At 41.5% G+C, this 20,014-nt stretch overlaps 1 protein-coding gene across 7 annotated transcripts in view; it reads left to right on the top strand.

Moving 5' to 3' along the window:
- B3GALT1 (beta-1,3-galactosyltransferase 1) overlaps positions 1-19,166 on the top strand; it is a 630,044-nt gene extending 610,878 nt beyond the window's left edge. For all 7 annotated transcript variants that reach the window (XM_010801942.4, XM_059878161.1, XM_010801945.4 and 4 more), the window contains one exon: positions 14,248-19,166. In XM_010801942.4, coding sequence (XP_010800244.1) covers positions 14,477-15,457 — 981 coding nt within the window. In that variant the 5' untranslated portion in view covers positions 14,248-14,476 and the 3' untranslated portion in view covers positions 15,458-19,166. The remainder of the gene's footprint in view (positions 1-14,247) is intronic.
- The last annotated feature ends 848 nt before the right edge of the window (positions 19,167-20,014 follow it).

Genomic DNA, 20,014 nt, shown 5'->3' with positions numbered 1-20,014 from the left:
GGAATGAATAAGAAGGAAGCCGAGACAAAAGCTGAAAGTAGAGAGGGACCAAGAATGTCAAAGGCAGCTGAGAGCGGGGAGGGCGGCACCGGGCATGCTGATAAATTGCAAGACTTGAACAGATGAGGAAATCGAGGAAAACAGGCAAGAGCACTCATTTAGGGGCTCTGGATATGACATGAAGGAGAAAAATGTACTGCTAATTTAATGTGATGTCGGAGAAGGTTTTGCTCTCACTCTTGTCATTTTTTTAAGCAAAGGCAGATAAGCACTTCTGAAAACAAAAGAGGAGCCAGTGGGAATGGAGAGGCTGAAAACACCAAATCTGGAAGAGTCCTTCACCAAATGGGCTGAGAAAACATGGACTAGTGTCAGGATTTCCAATCACTGAGGATTAATGCAAATTTTTTTAAACACTATTTTTTTTTTTTTTTTAAATTTGGCTGCCCATGACATACAGGACCTTCTGTGTTACAACATGTGGGATCTAGTTCCCCACCCAGGGATCAAACCCAGTTCCCTAGCATTAGGAGCTCAAAGTCTTAGCTACTGGACCACCATGGAAGTTCCAGGATAATGCAGTTTTTAAATTAAGAGAGAGTTGTCCAGGGGATGGGGGTAGGTTTCCAAAGAGATTTCATGGCAGAGCTACAGTTAGAATCTTTTCATGTCGACTGTGAGACAAACTGTCTCAGTCTCTTTGATAATCAGACCTTACCCCACAATATTTAAAGGCACAGGAGTCAGAAGAAAGATGACAGGCAACAGTGGGAGATTTATGCAGTAGGGAGAGAGAAAAGAGAAATGATACTCAAGTGAGAACTGAACCAAAAGCCCATGGGGAAGATAAATATTCTAAACCCTGCCTATGGAATCCAAACTAGAGGAGTCAAACAGATTGTAGAGCTATGTAGGTAAGGCTGATTGTGGTGAAGAGATCAACAGGGCAGTAGAATGAATATCAGCAGGCTGGGTGTCTAACCGTTGGGGAAATAAGAATCTTCAGCGAAAAGGAACTTGTAAACAGAAGAAAATGTGTAGAAATGGAAATCTCAGGCATAAAAGAGTGTCTGGTGAGGATGAAGCTGAGCAAGGGTTTGGTGAACGAACTGTGAGAAGCAAGGCTGAGGATTGGCGGAAGGCAAGGACTGTGAAGGACCAAGGCAGTTGACTGAGAAGGAGAATGAAAGAAACATCAGCACTTCCATCTGATTGGCCAGTCGGTACTAAATTAAGAATATTATAGGGCTTCCCTGGTAGTCCAGTAGTTGGGAGTCTGCCTGCCAATGCAGGGGACACAGGTTTGATCCTGTCCCAGGAAGATCCCACAGGCTGCAGAGCGACGAGGCCTGCGCACCTCAACCTGAGCCCACACACTCTAGAGCCCATTCTCCGCAAGGGAAACCACGGTAATGAGAAGCAACTAGAGAATAACTCCCACTTGCCGGGACTAGAGAAAGCAAGCTCACAGCATCGAAGACCCAATGCAGACAAAACTAAATTAAACAATAAGAATATTGTACACAAAACAGGATTTCAGAAACAGAAGTGAAAGTCAATCATGTCCAACACTCTGCAACCCTATGGACTACACAGTCCATGGAATTCTCCAGGCCAGAATACTGGAGTGGGTAGCTGTTCCCTTCTCCAGGGAATCTTCCCAACCCAGGGACTGAAGCACATAGTTAAAAAGCTACTCTGCCAAAAAAAAGCATCATTGTCACCCAGAGGTTCCTTTGGGTGACGATGGAACAATTCATAAAGCTGATTTTGATGATGAAAACTGGTTGTCTCTTAGTTGTGTCACAGTGATGACTTACTGTGTAATAGTACATTTCCAGTGTTGTTTTTCAGTTGCTAAGTTGTGTCCAACTCTTTGCAACCGCATGTACTGTAGCACGCTAGTCTCCTCTGTCCTCCACTATCTCCTGGAGTTTGCTCAAATTAATGTCCATTGAGTTGGTGATGCTATCTAACCATTTCATCCTCTGCTACCCCTTTCTCCTTTTACCTTCCATCTCTCCTAGCATCAAGGTCTTTTCCAATGAGTTGGCTATTCACATCAGATGGTCAAAATATTGGAGCTTCAGATTCAGCATCAGCCCTTCCACTGAATATTCAGGGTTGATTTCCTTTAGGATTGACTGGTTTGATCTCCCTGCAGTCCAAGGGACTCTCAAGAGTCTTCTCCAATACCACAGTTCAAAAGCATCAGTTAATTCTTCAGCACTTAGCCTTCTTTATGATCCAGTTCTCACATGACTACTGGAAAAACCATAGCTTTGACCGTACAAACCTTTGTCAGCAAAGTGATGTCTCTGCTTCTTAATATGCTGTCAAGATTTGTCATAGCTTTCCTTCCAAGGAGCAAGCATCTGTTAATTTCATGGCTGCAGTCATCATTTGCAGTGATTTTGGAGCCAAAGAAAATAAAATCTGTCACTGCTTCCACTTTTCCTCCTTGTATTTGCCATGAAGTAATGGGACCACAAGCCATGATCTTAGTTTTTTCAGTGTTGAGTTTTAAACCAGCTTTGTCACTCTCCTTTTTCACCTTTATCAAAAGGCTCTTTAGTTCCTCTTCACTTTCTGCTATTAGAATGATAGCATCTACATATCTGAAAGCATGGACTGTAGCCTGCCAGGCTCCTCTGTCCATGGAATTCTCCAGGCAAGAATACTGGAGTGGGCTGCCATTCCCTTCTCCAGGGGATCTTCTCGACCTGACCCTGGGATTGAACCTGGGTCTCCTGCATTGCAGCTGCCTGCAATGCAGCTGCAGATTCTTTACCATCTGAGACACCAGGGAAGCCCGTATCTGAGGTTGTTGATATTTTCAGTTTGTGGCCGGCTCATCTAGCCTGGCATTCTGCATGATGTACTCTACATAGAAGTTAAATAAGCAGGGTGACAGTATACAGCCTTGACGTACTCCTTTCCCAATTTGGAGCCGTCCATTGCTCCATATCTGGTTCTAACTGTTGTTTCTTGACCTCCATAGAGGTTTCTCAGGAGACAGGCAAGATGGTCTAGTACACTCATCTCTTTAAGAACTGTCCAAAGTTTATTGTGATCCACACAGAGGCTTTCACGTAATCAATGAAGCAGAGCTCGGTATTTTTCTACCTTACTTTCTCCATGATCCAACGGATATTGGCAATTTGATCTCCGTTTTCTCTGCCTCTTCGAAACCCAGCTTGTACATCTGGAAGTTCTCAGTTCACCTACTGCTGAAGCCCAATTTGAAGGATTTTGAGATTACCTTGATAGCATGTGAAATGAGTACAGTCGTGCAGTAGTTGAAGCATTCTTTGGCATTGAACTTCTTTGGAATTGGAATGAAAACTGACCTTTTCCAGTTCTGTGGCCACTGCTGAGTTTTCCAAATTTGCTGACACTGACTGCAGCACTTTCACAGTATCATCTTTAAGAATTCTAATAGCTCAGCTGGAATTCTATCACCTCCACTAGCTTTGTTCATTGTAATGCTTCCTAAGGCCCATTTGACTTCACACTCTAGGATGTCTGGCTGTAGGTGAGTAGCCACACCATCGTGATTATCGGGATCATGAAGATCTTTTTTGTATAGTTCTTCTGTGTATTCTTGCCACCTCTTCTTGATCTCTTCTGCTTCGGTTAGGTCCATACCATTTCTGTCCTTTATTGTGCCCATCCTTGCCTGAATTATTCCCTTGATATCTGCAGTTTTCTTGAGGAGATCTCTAGTCTTTCCATTCTGTTATTTTTCTCTATTTGTTTGCATTGTTCTTTTCTCCTTGCTATTCTCTGTATCTCCGCAGTTAGCTGGGTATATCTTTCCCTTTCTCCCCTGCCTTTCACTTCTCTGCTTTTCTCAGCTATTAGTAAAGCCTTCCCAGACAACCACTTTGCTGTCTTATTTTTCTTTTTCTTGGGGATGATTTGGTCACCGCCTCCTATACAATGTTACAAACCTCTGTCCATAGTTCTTCAGGCACTCTCTACCGTTTCTAATCCCTTGAATCTATTCATCACCTCCACTGTATGATCATAAGGGATTTGATCTAGGTCATACCTGAATGGCCTAGTGGTTTTTCCTATTTAAGACTGAGTTTTGCAATAAGGAGCTCATGATCTGAGCCACAGTCAGCTCTGGGTCTTGTTTTGACTGACTGTATAGACCTTCTTCATCTTTCCATTAAGTTCTAGTAAAAACCTTGACAACCCAATAAAGAAAAAAATCATGAATTTTGTATTGACTTTGTCTTAAGCATCTGGAAAAGAATCACGACATAGTCATTTCAGCCTATCTTCATGTACATAGAATATTAATTATGGCTATGTAAATGCTACTCAAAGGGCTAGTAAAATCTGGTAGATTTTTCATATTCTCAAGTCCTATTTGATAAGATTTAATTCTATCTCACATTAGTGCCAATAGTAATACCGATAATGACATTCCCTCCAACTTGCAAACTTCCTCTCCCTCTCTTTTTTTTTCAAAAGTGCAAGACCTTTTTAATGTAGGTATTATAAAATGACATTGAAACTTCTTATGAAAAGAATCATCTGGAAACACCAAGCTTTTGAGGGCAACAGCCAAGTAAGAAAATTGGTTTTGCACCACATACTCAAGATGCACTGACCGATCATTGCTCAGGAAACCTTTTCTAGACAGTCCTCTCAGGATTCGTCTTTATCATGTTTATATTAACAGTGATGATACTTGTAATTCATGTAGCAGTCTTCAGCTTACAAATTACTTTCAAATAATTTTTGAAATTTGATCCTTAACACTGACCCTGAAAAGAATATCCAGATATTATCATTCTTACTGAACAGATGAGGAAACAAGGCAGAGAGATGCACTGAGTTCAGAAGCAATGACTAAAACCTGGGAGTCGAATCCAGCACCTCTAGCGCCATAAGACTGACTGCCTGGAGAATAATCTCCATTGACGGCGTCTACATGAGATTATGTGGGGCTATTATGTATTCCAGTGAAGTGATATGGCATAAAGGGGCATTCAGTTTAGAAAAGGGGGGAAAGGAAAATAAAAATTGCAAATTCTCATCCACATATTATCAGTGGCTATGGTACTTATATCTTTCTTTGAAATATGACCTAAAATAATATCGTCTGTCTGTCATGAGCTATCTAAGAAATATTGCTCTTTAGACTTTGTAAATTTTAGATGGCAGTACACTAACATCTTTCTAGCTTCTAAAAATACCCATTTTTGTCAGCTTCCCCCCAAAATAATGGGCCAAGTGAAAACTCTTTTTGGTATCACATAGCTCATCATTTTTAAATTCTCTCAGCTGCTGTTTATATTAGCAGGATGTCTTTCCTCGTGTGCTCTTCCAAATCTGTAATAAAACATCCCAGCGTTTCCTCTCCCAGTAGAGACACCCTATCTGAGGCCCAACCGCATTACCGGCCTCCCAGGCTCCTGTGATTAAATAAGTGATCGCTCTGCCCATCTTTAAAAATGTGTCTCATATGAGGCAGCCGAGACAGAATATCCATCACTGCAAAGGAAAGCCAAGCATTTATTTAAAATAATGAGATATCCTCATTTTCATTTTTCCCTGAGAGGATTGTAGCAATGTTTAAAATTTTCCTGAATTCTAGAACTAGGGCAACACATTGATTTGAAGAAAGCTATAATCTTCCCTTCTAATTTGAAGTGTACTTTCTCTGCAGTGAAATAGAGTGTAGCTTTCAGAATAGCAAGAGCCCTAAGCCCACACAAAGGCACCCTCATCCCAAGTACTCCTCTTTCAAGCTGGCCCCATTCTTCTCAGTGCAGGGATTTATAAAGGCCCTTTGCAACAAATTTCAAGGTATATTGAACTGAAGAAAGAAAGGTTCAAATAATTTCTTCCAGATTTGAGAGAGAAATGATTTTCAACTGCCAAGTCATGATGAATATTACCTTTTGCTTTCTGCCACATCCTTGTTGCAAATGATCTGTTGGCTAAGTTCAATTATGGGGTCTCCTTGAAAGGCTTCATAATTAATTTTTTTTTTAAGGAACAAATTAGCTCTTTGTCTTCCTGAGGCAGAAGAGTCAGAACAGTTACAGTTACTACGAGTGTTCAGGGATTTCAGCTTGTGTGGCTATGCTGCCTTCCACGGCCAAGGAGGCTTACTTGAGAGAAAAGGCCAGGAGAGAAAGCCAGCCCTCTGTGATTTGGAAAGATAATAAGTTAGCAAGCTGTATAACATAATGGTTTATGAAATTCTGCCTTCAAGGACCATTATCTGGTGTTAATAGTGCTTTATTTCTTCCTCTCCTGTGCTTATTTAGAGCATAATTATAAGAACGAGAGGAAGGGAGGGAGCATGGCATCAAGATAACCATTCGCTAAATTAATGCAGCTGAGTCGACTCTCTGGCTTTTGGGGCTCGTTTATCAATTAGTTCTGTTGCGGTCTGAATTCTTGAATTTCCCCACAGAGCGAAGATTCTTTGATTTCACTGATTCACTGGCTGTGAGCAAAGTTATCTGAGATCAAAACACTTTTCAGAACGAATCTCTTACCTACTCACTACCATGATGCATTGTACAGCCAGCTTCGCATTCATTTCAAGAGCATTTTATAAGCACTAGTATTTAGCCTTCTCTCTCTCTCTCTGAATTTGTCTTGTTTTCATTCCTCTATTTTAACTAATTACAAGTGGGCTTTTTTTCTTTTCAACTGGTTTATCTTTCTGCACCATGAATTTAAAGTTACTATGTAGATTTTAACATTAAGACCATTTTTGTACTCCTCCATGGCCTCTAAATATTCAAAATTTGTTCTGAAGAATAAAAATGCTGTTAATTTGAGGTGACACTGGAGAATTGTCCTTATTTTCTAGAAGCCAGATCAGTATTTCAAGAACTGTTGACCCCCAAGCTTTTGGAAAATTCGCCACAGCCCTGACTTAGCTTTCTCAACTAATTAGTTTTTAAGGAAGGTTCCAGGGAAAGAGAAGTGGCAGGAACAAAAGGCTGCTTAAGTAAGATAAACAAATTGTGTCATATTCTTCACGTGCTCTTAACGTATAATCTGAGCTAGCTTTGTTTCTAATGTAAAAGCAAACCAAAGTTTGTGTCCCATTACACACGCATGTTCCATCGTCCTTTGAATGCTGTAACAGTTACAAATCGTTCATCCTTTTAAAGTTAATTTACCAAACCCCAAGAATTTCTGTGCTTAAATCAAGAAAATAAAATGTGTGGAGTAGTGAATTCTTGTGGAGCAAAATATTTCATTTTCTTGCTACCCAGGAAAGTAGTTATGAATGGGATTATGTCTCTCCAAATAGACACACTGAAGTCCTAGCCCAGGGCCTCAGAAGGTGACCTTGTTTTTAAGGTTTTTAACAGAGTTTTTAAATGAAGTTATGAGGGTGAACCCTAATTTAATACGACTAGTGTCCTTATAAAGGGGCTTCCCTGATGGCTCAGTGGGTAAAGAATCCGCCAGCAATGCAGGAGACACAGGTTCAATCCCTGGGTCAGGAAGATCCCCTGCCTGAGGAAATGGCAACCCACTCCAGTGTCCTTGCCTGGAGAATCTCATGGATAGAGGAGCCTAGTGGGCTACAGTCCAAAGGGTTGCCAAGACACGACTGAGTATGAGCAAAAAGGAGAAATTTGGACACAGAGACACAAACAAGCAGAACGCCAAGGAAAGATGAAGGCAAAGATCTGGGTGATGCATTTACAACCCTGGGGCACCAAAGATGGCCAACAATATGCCCAAAGCTAGGAGAGAGCCATGGGACAGATTTTCCCTCAGAGCCCTTGGAAGAAGTGAACCCAGCCAACATCTGTTCAGACTTCCAGCCTTTAGGACTGTGAAGCAATAAACATACCTCATTTAAGTTCCTACTCGGTGTTTATTTGTCACAGAATCCCTAGCCAATGAATACAGTAGCTAACCTACATCTCTAGGCATGTAGGACATTTGCAAGAGTGTGTGGAAAGGCCATAGCTGAGGAACATGAAGCCAAAAAAACAAGAGAAGGGCAGAGATCAAAAACCAAAAAGACGTTCCTAAGAAAGCATATTTCCCAAAGAGCCAAGCAAAGAAAAAAAAACTTAGTAAAAGACTCAAGAACTAAATCAGAAATACTTGAGACCTTCTATTCTCAACTCCACTGTCCCCCTCTTAGAGACTGACCAGTTTAACCAAAGTAGCCCTGTCCCCTTGCAGCGCTGTTCAGTCTCCATCCCCCGCCGCATCACTTTATTTGTATCACAGCATGTATCTCTATCTGAACGTATTTTTTCCTTCATTTATCATGTGTTTAATATCTGCCTACCTCTCCTAGAAAGTAAGCTCTCCATCCATCTTACCATCTTAGAAAACAGAGCCTGGCATCAGCAGGTGTTCAGTACATCTCTGCTGAGCCAGTGAAGGAGCTGTTATATTCCTTAAGACAGAGGACATGAAAGCAGGCCATTTGCTGGGACCCCTTACCTGTGGCAATGGCACCCCACTCCAGTACTGTTGCCTGGAAAATCCCATGGATGGAGGAGCCTGGTAGGTTGCAGTCCATGGGGTCGCACAGAGTCAGACACGACTGAAGTGACTTAGCAGCTTACCCGTGGGTGCAGGGCAGCCAAAATAATTGTGAAACCAGCTCAGTGCTAACTGAGGTTTAGGAAGTCAGAGTTGACTTGTGCCTGCTTGAACTATGATGGAGGACATGAACGTGGCACCCAAACCATGCATACATCACCCAAGGGACACTACCCACTTGTTATTAGGACTGACCTCTGGCTATACAACAGAACTTTTCACAAATTCAGAGACTTAAAAACAATAAGTTATTCAAAATAACAGACTATCCAAGATGCAATTTCTAGGAGAAACATGTGCCTCTCAAATTGAAAATTCTGCCCCATTAACTTCCTGAAATGTGAAGGTGGATGGTTACAGAAGTTCTGTGAATGAAGGTAACCTGTGATACAGAAAGGCCCCGGGGTGGGGGTGGGTGGGAATCTTTTAAATATTGTACTTGAATGTTTCTACATGGAGGGATTTGCATTTAATGGATGACAAGTTAATGTGTAGTCAGTCCTTATAGTCTGTGTTAGTCACTCAGTTCAGTTCAGTTCAGTTTAGTAGCTCAGTCGTGTCCGACTCTTTGCTCAGTCATGTCCAACTCTCTGTGACCCCAGGGACTGTAGCCCACCAGGCTCCTCTATCCATGGGATTTTCCAGGCAAGAGTACTGGAGTAGGTAGCCGTTCTCTTCTCCAGAGGATCCTCCCGACTCAGGGATTGAATCCAGGTCTCTTGCATTGCAGGCAGATTCTGTACCATCGGAGCCACGAAGGAAGGATGCTTAAAAGGAGTAACAAATATTATCTGTGCCACTTGCTATTTTACTTATACCATTAAGGTGTCTGTTAAACAGGGATTTGCTTTGTTTTGTTTTGTTTCAATTTTGTAAAACTGAAGGAGCTCTCTGGAGGATTCTGCTGTCTGGAGGATTCCACTCACTCCTTCCCCAGAACTATTAAGCTGATGAATTTTCTTAACTTTTCAGTGGACTTTCAGCCTTGAGTTTTCCAGGAAGAAAATAGAGTTCTCTAGCAGGAAAATCTTTACAGGCAATCCTACGTATTTAGAAGAATCGATCAATACATGTGCTTGGATCCCAAATCCTGAACCCATGGACTGACAGAAGCCCCTCGCCCCATTGGAACATGCTGTTTGTATCCCAATATCATCTGCTTGCCTAGCATTCTCTCCCCAGCAATTCAATACCTATAATGGATTTGGAAGCAAAGCAGATGCTATTTTTGCCCTTATTTTACACCCAAGGCCACTGAGACACAGTAAACTACAGAGCAAGTTACTCAAGGAGTAAAACAAGAGCATCTGGCCTGTTACCAGCAACTTCATCCAACATACAGGAAATTACCCTTTAGACTTCAATGCACCAGGCTACTCTCTCCTCTCTTTACTTATATTACTCTTTCTGGTCCAGAGGCATATCTCTGTGCTTGCTTGACCACCTGGGAAATCTGTTTGGTTATGAGCAAAAAGGACATTTTTGAGCACCCCTTGCTGTGGGTCCACAGTATCCTTGGCTACTCCTTAGATTCTGGCTGATTTCTTTTCCCATTTCAAAGCCTCTCTTTTATGGGGGACCGAGATGTAGCACTGTGCCTACTTCTGTTCTTGTCTGAAAAAAACAAAAAGTCAATAGAAAGAGTGATTCTTTCAGTGTGTGTGTTTTTGCAGGACTTCAGAGAAAAGAAACTACAGTATTTCTGAACCTCTTCAACATCTACAGCTGGTACCCCTACCCCCAGCATCTTCACCTTCAATCTGCTCTTTGCAAATCAGAATTTTTTTGTTGATTGGGGAGCCCCACAGAACTGATGTGGTGTGATGTGTAGCAAACCAAAATGAATTAAGAAAAAAAAATTCAAGCGATGGACACACATCTAAGAAAATAAACCTGTGTCTCTGGGAGGACAGCAGCCCAAGATGCTCCCTTCCACCCTGGGCTTTCCTGTGCCAAGGATTTTGCCTGTTGTCCTAACAGGCCTCAGGAAGCTTGGGGAGACTACTTGCCTGGTTACTCACCTGATGTGTGGTCTTGAACAAGCTACTTAGTATCTCTGAGTTGCCATCCCCTCATCTATAAAATGGAGAAAATCCCTCTCTTGGAACACTGTGAGCAAGAAAGTTCTATGAAATCCATGACATCAAATGCAGCACGCAGCACAGTGCCTGGTGTACTGTGCGCTGTGCTTAGTCACTCAGTCGTGTCCAGCCCTTTGCAACCCTATGGATTGTAGCCCACCAGGCTCCTCTGACCATTGGATTCTCCAGGCAAGAATACTGGAGTGGGTTGTCATGCCCTCCTCCAGCGGATCTTCCCAACCCAGAGACTGAACCCAGGTCTCCCGCATGGCAGGTGGATTCTTTACCATCTGAGCCACTGGGGAAGCCCAAGAATACTGAAGTGGGTAGCCTAACTCCTCTCCAGGGGATCTACCTGACCGGGGAATCAAACTGGGGTCTCCTACATTGCAGGCAGATCCTTTACCAGCTGAGCTACCAGGGAAGACCAAAGTAAGTGAAATTGTTAGTCGCTGGGTCGAGTCTGGCTCTTTGCAACCCCCTGGCTCCTCCGTCTAATGAATTCTTCAAGCAAGAATACCAGAGTGGGTAGCTGTTCCCTTCTCCAGTGGATGTTCCTGACCCAGGAAATCAAACCCAGGTCTCCCACATTGCGGGCAGATTCTTCACCATCTTGAGAAGCCACCAGAGAGGCCCCTGGTGCACTCTATACATTTTTAAATGAGACCTACAATAAGTGGTAAGAAGCATCATGTTCGTTAGCTGAATAGGGAAGAATGCTCATTCTTCTATGAAAATGTATGTAAATACATGTACTCACTTCATGTTCTTGCCTATTCCTCTTCTGTTTCTCCCTCTGTTAGCTCTTTTTAAACTGCTCAGGTACCTATATTTATGGAGTCTCTTCTGCTAGAAAATCTTAGCAGAAAGTTACCAGATAAAATGAATTTTCACTAATTCTTCTGGGGCATAGAACTATGGGAGATAGATATCCTTTATGTGGAGGAATGAATTGCTCTTGAAGATCAGTGCACAGGATTTGGGGAAGGTAAAAATCCTCCCTTACACCCTTTAGACTGCAAAGATGGGTAACCAGCTCCTCAGCTCAAACAGTTTCTGAGTGCCACTCACCATCTGCCCCCTGCCTGTCTCTGTAAGTACCACCTCCATCACCGTCTCCTCTTCCTTTACAGTCCTGGCATGTGACAGGCTCTCTCACTTTTTGACTTGGCATATGCTGTTCCCTCTGCCTAAAATGGCCAACCCTCATCCAGATAATTCCTAGATGTCCTTGAAGATTCAGACTGGATAGCTTTTCTGAGCTTTCCTTGCCATTGTCCGCAAGGCAACCTCTTTGTTAAACTCTGGGAGGAGATGGAGGAGTGGGATTGATTTTGCAGTGTAAGGAGAATGGTGCCCTTTGGAGCAGAACTCTGCACATTTTGCAGGACCATCCCTAGGTCTCCCAGGCCCTGTCCGTCAGCCCAGCTGTCCTGTGTATTCCATTAGCCTTATGATGAAAATGTTTATCCCACTGTTCTAATCATTTACTTGAAGTCTTTCCTCCTGGATTATGAGTTCCTTGAGGAGGCATTTGGGTTCTATTTCTGTTTCTCCAGCATGTCACACGCCCCATTCTTAACCCACCGCTCCATTGATAGCTTGATTAGTGACTCCAGAAGAGAACTGGATAGAAGCCTCTTCCAGTTGATGCTTTTGGGTAGTCCCTTAACAGCTCAATGATAGGTGGCTCACAGTTTAATAGAAAAGTATGAAAGGTAACAAGGGCTTATATCATCATATATGATGATAAAGGCAAGCTCCTAAGAATCAGATCCTAGGCTAGGACAGTGGTGGAGAAAGTTTGATTTCTAGTCCCATCTTGAGACTTACTCACATCCCTGTGGCATTCAAATGGAGGCGATGTCTGTATATCCCAAGGTGAGAAGTCCTTTACTAAATTCTCTATTGCTGATTTCTCTCACTTCCTTTGACTTACTGCTTAAAGTTTCAAAGCTTGTTGTACTTCTCACCTTTTTTTTTTTTTTTAATCACCTTCAGTGCGACTTAGAGCAGAAATTCCCTCCAGAAGGCCAGGGATACTGGAGCCTATGTTTACAGAGTGTTTAATATGGGTTGGATGGAGGCCTGACTGTGCCTGGAGTCATGCTGCTTGAAGCCATTCTGATGTTCATTCAGTTAGAACCATAACTACACTGAGTTATTGCTGGCCTCATATGTATCATATACTCACAGCAGTGCTTGGCATAGACAAGAAGGTGTGTGTTGCCTCCACTGTTGCCCATCAGGTCTTTTCATTTCATTATCACTATTGTGCTTGGAAAAATGATTTTCAGTCTATAATCCCAGTTCAGTTCAGTTGCTCAGTCATGTCCGACTCTTTGTGACCCCATGAATTGCAGCATGCCAGGGCTCCCTGTCCATCACCAACTCCTGGAGTTCACTCAAACTCACATCCATCAAGTCGGTGATGCCATCCAGTCATCTCATCCTCTGTTGTCCCCTTCTCCTCCTGCCTGAGTTCTTTCAATACAGTCTATACATCCAAGAGCACAGTTTTCTTTGAAGCAGACTTTGGTGAAACTGATTTCCATTATTTGCTGTCTCTGTCTTCCAAGACACATTTTGCTCTAACCAAGAAGGAAGAGATGATTATTTACATGAATGGGTGTTGTAACCTGGCATATATTTATAACTGACGTGCTAGCAGCTGAAGGTCTAGAAGGGATTAGGCTTCTGAAGGGCAACATTTTAATTTGAACACCAGTTAAAGAGTTCTGCCACATCACTGAATTTCTGGCCCCCAGGCTCCATGGTCTCTCTTACTACACTCCCACTGTGTTTATAGGCAAGTGTAACTAAGTAAAAAGAATTACAAAGGAGACGGTATAATTTCACCAAGGAGACGTAAGGGTGAATTGTTAAAAACCACAAAAAGCGGTACCATTTAGATCAGCTCCAAAATGAATGTTGCTCACTGTCTGGAGGTCACTAGAGCCACGGTCTCCGTGCATGAGGAGTAAGGATATTCTCCGTATGAAGTGTCATGGAAAGAATGAGGAAGTAATATTTGTGAGACCCAAAGAAAGGGGAAAGTGAGGAGAAGTTGGGAATGACTTCTAAAAGGCAAAAGGCAAGGGAGATACTATCAGCAGAGATTTTCTACTGGCAATCCATTTTCAAGAATGGAGCTAGAGAAAGCATGGAGATGTTGAGATTAACCTCATCAGAATGATTACTTCATCAGAGTCAAACAAACAATAACTTAGACTTGAGAAAATATGAGACTGTGTGTGAGACTTCCCTGGTTAGAAGAAGACTTTATCATCAAAAAGTATTTAACTGCAAAGAAGGCCTCTTGTGAAGAGGGAATCTTTTATGACAATTACGAATATTCTGTTTCCTTCACATTCATCTTTAGTTTATAGTATATTTGCTAATGCCACGGAGGTATGAATATCCATAAACACCTTCCAGCAAGGAAAGAAAGGTAGAATGCTTGTGTCAGGGAGTTTTCAATACTGATGGAAATGCATGCCTATGTTTATTTTAATCAGCATGGGTCATTCTTACAGGCTCATTATGTTTATCTGAGGATGTGAAATGACTAAATCTGAACGACAACTGTACTTTATTGATTTTGCAGAGTTTAGAGGAAGATTGATGAGGCATGGACCCTTGCTTCAGGTTTGGAGGAAAGTAGACTAAATACAGAGATGCCAGACAGCCACTGAGGCCCATGGACAGTCCTGCACTCACGCTGATCTGTCGAACTTTAAAAGTTCCTAGTACTATGCAACCTTTGCCAAACGAAAAGAAACTGATGCCGAGAAGGCATACTCTTCAATACTGGGAATAGACGTGCTCTCGGGACAATGGCTTCGAAGGTCTCCTGTTTGTACGTGTTGACCGTGGTGTGCTGGGCCAGCGCTCTCTGGTACTTGAGCGTAACTCGCCCCACTTCCTCCTACACGGGCTCCAAGCCATTCAGCCATCTGACGGTTGCAAGGAAAAACTTCACCTTTGGCAACATAAGAACTCGACCTATAAACCCCCATTCTTTTGAATTTCTGATAAACGAGCCCACCAAATGTGAGAAAAACATTCCTTTCCTTGTCATCCTCATCAGCACCACCCATAAAGAGTTCGATGCCCGCCAGGCGATCCGAGAGACCTGGGGCGACGAGAACAACTTCAAAGGGATCAAGATAGCCACCCTGTTCCTCCTGGGCAAGAACGCCGATCCCGTTCTCAACCAGATGGTGGAGCAAGAGAGCCAAATCTTTCACGACATCATCGTGGAGGACTTCATTGATTCCTACCATAACCTTACCCTCAAAACCTTGATGGGGATGAGATGGGTGGCCACTTTTTGTGCGAAAGCCAAGTATGTCATGAAAACAGACAGCGACATTTTTGTCAACATGGACAACCTTATTTACAAACTCTTAAAACCCTCCACCAAGCCACGAAGAAGGTATTTTACTGGCTATGTCATCAACGGAGGGCCCATCCGAGATGTCCGCAGTAAGTGGTATATGCCCAGGGATTTGTACCCTGACAGCAACTACCCGCCCTTCTGCTCGGGGACCGGCTATATCTTTTCAGCTGATGTGGCTGAGCTCATTTACAAGACCTCACTCCACACCAGGCTGCTTCACCTGGAGGATGTGTATGTGGGACTGTGTCTTCGAAAGCTGGGCATCCATCCTTTCCAGAACAGTGGCTTCAATCACTGGAAAATGGCCTATAGTTTGTGTAGGTACCGCCGAGTGATCACCGTGCATCAGATCTCTCCAGAAGAAATGCACAGAATCTGGAATGACATGTCAAGCAAGAAACATCTCAGATGTTAGGATTTTTACCAATGTAAATATGTGTTTCTTTTCTTTTTTAAGAGATGAGGCTTAGGGTGTAGGTATTTTACAGGTGTCACCAAGGGAAATGAACTGGTGAAGGGGTTTATAAAAAGTATTTTTCTTCCCAATCCTAGTTCCTTTTTTGAATCGCCAATTTCCACATGTTAAGCTATGCTCATAGAAATAATACATGGGTTTACAAGGCCAGATTTCATTCTCAGGTCCTAAGGTACTGCATTTATCTCAAAAAGCAACTTCCTAACGAAGGCTAGGATTTACATACTGTGCATCTGAGATTAAAAAAAAAATCTGGTTCTGGGAAACTGGAACTCATTGTAATGTCTTCATATTCTTTCTGCAAAAGTAAATAACACTTTATCAAAAACAATTCAGAAACAGCACAGTCAGGGAGACACACTGGATGTGATGATTCATACTGCATGTGATGTTACATTGAACTTTTACATATATTGCCATGGAATGTGTACAGTATTTCCAGTACCACCAAGAAATGAACTTAGTACTGGTAGGGAGGCTGCAGTTAAGTAAAATGGAAATTTATACTTGAGCATCAAATATTCTCTCTGTTTGGAAGACAACTCTGCTTGCTCATCCAAGGGTTAAACCTGGTCAGCAGGTGGAATGTATATAAAATGCTTCTTAAAAAATAAACAGGAGATTTGTTTTTGCTCTTTCAGAACAAACATTACCTGGTGCCTCCAAGGAGACTTTGCCAAATGTAATTTCACCTGTTTCGTTCCGTACAATGTCACTAAATACCTTTTACAGTTTCTGGTTCAGACAGGCACATGTGTAGAAATGTCGGTAGGAGGCCAGAAGGATGATAAATGACATGGAGAAAAAATAGAAATTTACATGTGCATTATAATTAGCATGAGCTTAGCACTGGTGTCAAATGCCCCTTCCATACATTTACAAAGCTCATGAAAAAATATTTGAGGAGGGAGCAATGTTACTGAAGGATTTAGGTCTACTGTTGATAGATGCAATCTCTTTAACATCCGATACATTCAAGTATCTCTAACAGCAATGCTGTTCAGGGGTATTCTGGAAGCTCTGTGATTGAGGATTATGGGAAGGAAGGGTGGGGAAGCTTGAGTTCAGGTTCTATGGCTGCCATCATGTGAATCATGTAAGCCTGCAGCCTCACTTTGCTGTGCTTCCATACACTCATTTATAAAACAGCTGGAAAAAACACCTACCTTACAGGTGCTGTGAGAGCAAATTGCATTTGCTAAATATTTGGGGATCCTTAGTTTTAAAGGTGCTACTTTAAAGCAGTGTATCATGCATTATGCTAAATGTTAAAATAACTACATAATTGCCATGATGGTCATCAGTAGTAGTAACATCATTGTAGTATAATATCTGCCAAAATACAGATCAAATATAACAATTAGTGCACCTGATTCTTCTAAGACTGACTTTTCCTTGAATATGTTAGGTGTTTGGGAAGGCTTCGATTTCTCTGTCATTTCTTCTGGTTTCAATGAATAAGTTATTACTTCAGTGCATTGCCTTGATATCCCAGGGTGCTGACAGGAAAGGCAGCTGCCTTTCTTGAGGGAGGAGCCTCTGGCTGCAGGTACATTATAGTCACTGAAGCATACGCTTTGCAAAATGTATCACATCCAGTTAGATCTCAGGAAACATTTGGTCTGGGTTCTCAGTAAGAACTTTGAAGCCTGGCAGAGGTAGTCCACCTCTGGCAGAAGAATAGACACTCAGCAAACCCACACATTGCACATTTCCAGCACTCATTAGAAAACTTCTGTTTGCTTCTGTTCAAAGAAAGCACCACAACTGAAAGAGTATACCTTTTTTTTAAACCTGCCCTTTGCAAGCCCCTCTGGGAGTTCATAGCAAATAAGCAGATGAAATGTACAAATGGAAATCAAGGCTTATTTCTTGAAAACACTGAATCTCTCATCTCCAGCCCAAGAGAACCTAATAGGAGACAGACCTTCCTGTCCCTTAATACATCTTCATCTCAAGTCAGCAGGACCACTGAGTTTGATTAGATAATAACATTAGGTAGCCTGGAGAAAGATGGATCAGCACAAGGCGAGCCACCCTCAAACCCCCAAGTCACAACTGCTGTGAGTTCCAATCACTGGAAAAGTCTCACAACTCTGAACTTAGTTTGCCAGTCCATCATGTAGTCGAATCAAGGCCCAGTCTTATGCCAACGTCTTGCGTTTACCTTGTGCTCAGTCGAGCCACCTTCAGTGTTAAGGAACTGCACATTATAAACATCACATGTATACATCTGTGGGTCACTTATAAGTGTGTGTGAGTACATTATGAATAGAGCCCTAGTCTTGAAAAGGAGCAAAAATCGAGAATCATGTCTTAAAGAACTATTTCCTAACTTTTTTATGCTAAGTAGTACCCATGTGACAAACATGTAAATATTCATCAAAAACCATATGTATATATTTTTAAAGGCATTTTTTCCTTCTTCCCAGCTGTATGTATTGCTAGAATCTGCTTGCTATGTACATTTCCTTCTGCATGGAACTTGGTGAGGCAAGGTCATTTGTCCAGTTTCAATAGCCTAAAGCATGGTTGCCCTTTGTTTTTTGAATGTTCCAAAAATGTTTAAATCAAGTGATCAGGAAAAAGCTCTAATTTTCTACTTTTGCTAATTTTATGACACTGGCCAAATTAGTATTAGTTAACAAATCAGTGATTTGTTAAGCCATTTTTAAACTTATTATTATTTCTTTGACATAAAATAGTGTTTCAGACAGCATTTTACCAGAAGTCAATTCAGACAATTTTAGGAAAACCTTCTCACTGTCCCCCAACTTGTTTTGTTCATTATGCATCAGATAACAAAAGATATCAATACTTCATGTCTATACTCTTAAATTTTCATTAAAAATTTTTTTGGGGGGGGGATCTGTCTTTGGTGGCTAGTTTGTGTGGCTTTGTGTCTTCTTATATTGGAGCAAATGTCAGTTTCAATATATATTATTGTATTTTTAAAAACCAAAATCAAAAAATGAAGATCGTTTTCAATTTGAAATAAATTCAGAAGAACAAAACCCCTTTGTGTGACATGACATGGGGAAAAGAAACTCTTTACAGAGAAGCTAAGGAAGGAGTTTTTCAATCAAATCTCTTCTATTAAAAGACTGAAATATTTCCATAAAACATCTGGGATTCATTTTCTACCTTTCCTAATATGTGGGTTTAGGGGGGAATTGATTATGTAATTTCTTCTGTAAAGGTGAAGATAGTTTTTATAAGCAACAAAGTAACTTGTGAGTGAAAGAAGCAATTTACTAGAAACGCTTGTTGATGATAATTGACATTTAGGTATGTCGTTATATATGAATGATTGTATTTATGTATTTATTTGTCAAAATTGTACATACTGTTTCACCAAATGTAATTGTCTGTAAAAGTGCACTCTCCAGTTTTGTAGTACAACTTAGGGTTACATGGGTTGCCAATCAAGCTGCTAATCAGAATACTATTTTTTGTATCAGTGTTATAAAACTGAAAAATAGATGCTGAAAATGTCTTTACATTCAGTTTCTTCACCTTCCTTATGAAATGTAAAGTGTTGATTGAAAGCACGATGCTAATGTATAAGCCCATCTGTCATGAGGAAGATTATGGCTCCATAAAGCTGATTTTTTAAACCATGGGGACAAATAAACAGAAGCAGAACAGACTTTCCACTTGGCTTCTTTTCTGAAAGAATCTCTTTGGCGAGATGTGATTATTGGGATTAGCTGATGTCCTGTTGTCTCGTTAACCTTCCTCACAACCTCAATATCAGTGACAGTTCAAATCACTTGGAGCTTGTGCACAAGAGCCCATAGCAACTTGATAGTCAACTCAGAGATGACTTGGTTTAGTAGGCTATGGACTACTCCAGGATTTAGGAAACTACTATCTTCCTTGCCCTTTGGCAACTTTACATAAGTCTCTGTTAAATGTAATGGTTAAACATGCCAACAAATTCAAATCCAAAGAGCATTATGTTGATAATGTGCAGTGAATCAGGACATGTCAAATCCAAGGCTAAAGTGTCATCCTTACATTTCACACACATGTATCCTTTGGAATATTGCATACTCTTAAAAGTTTGATGAGACTGGACAAATATCAGTCAGGCATTCTTTGCAGCTAACAAGTAGGTGCTGATTGCTGATACCTGACTTTGCAAGCAAGAGACTAATAGCTCAAAAGGGAAAGTCTATCAGGTGAGTTGGAATGTGAGTAGAACATAAAAACATGAAATAAGACTTGTATTCAATGTGACTTTTAAAAAATTTTATAATTGGAGTATAATTGCTTTACAGTGCTGTGTTCGTTTCTGCTGTACAACAAAGTAAATCAGCTATATGTGTACATATATCCCTTTCCTCTTGAACCTCCCCCCCACCCCTCCAGGTCATCACAGAGCACCAAGCTGCTTCCTGTGCTGTACAGGAGCTTCTCATCAGCTATCTGTTTTACACATGGTAACATATATTTATACATATGTCCGTGCTACTCTCTCAATCCATCCCACCC

This window comes from Bos taurus, chromosome 2, assembly GCF_002263795.3.
Source record: "Bos taurus isolate L1 Dominette 01449 registration number 42190680 breed Hereford chromosome 2, ARS-UCD2.0, whole genome shotgun sequence".
Lineage (NCBI taxonomy): Eukaryota > Metazoa > Chordata > Mammalia > Artiodactyla > Bovidae > Bos > Bos taurus.
This window is presented reverse-complemented; position numbering and strand designations above follow the sequence as displayed.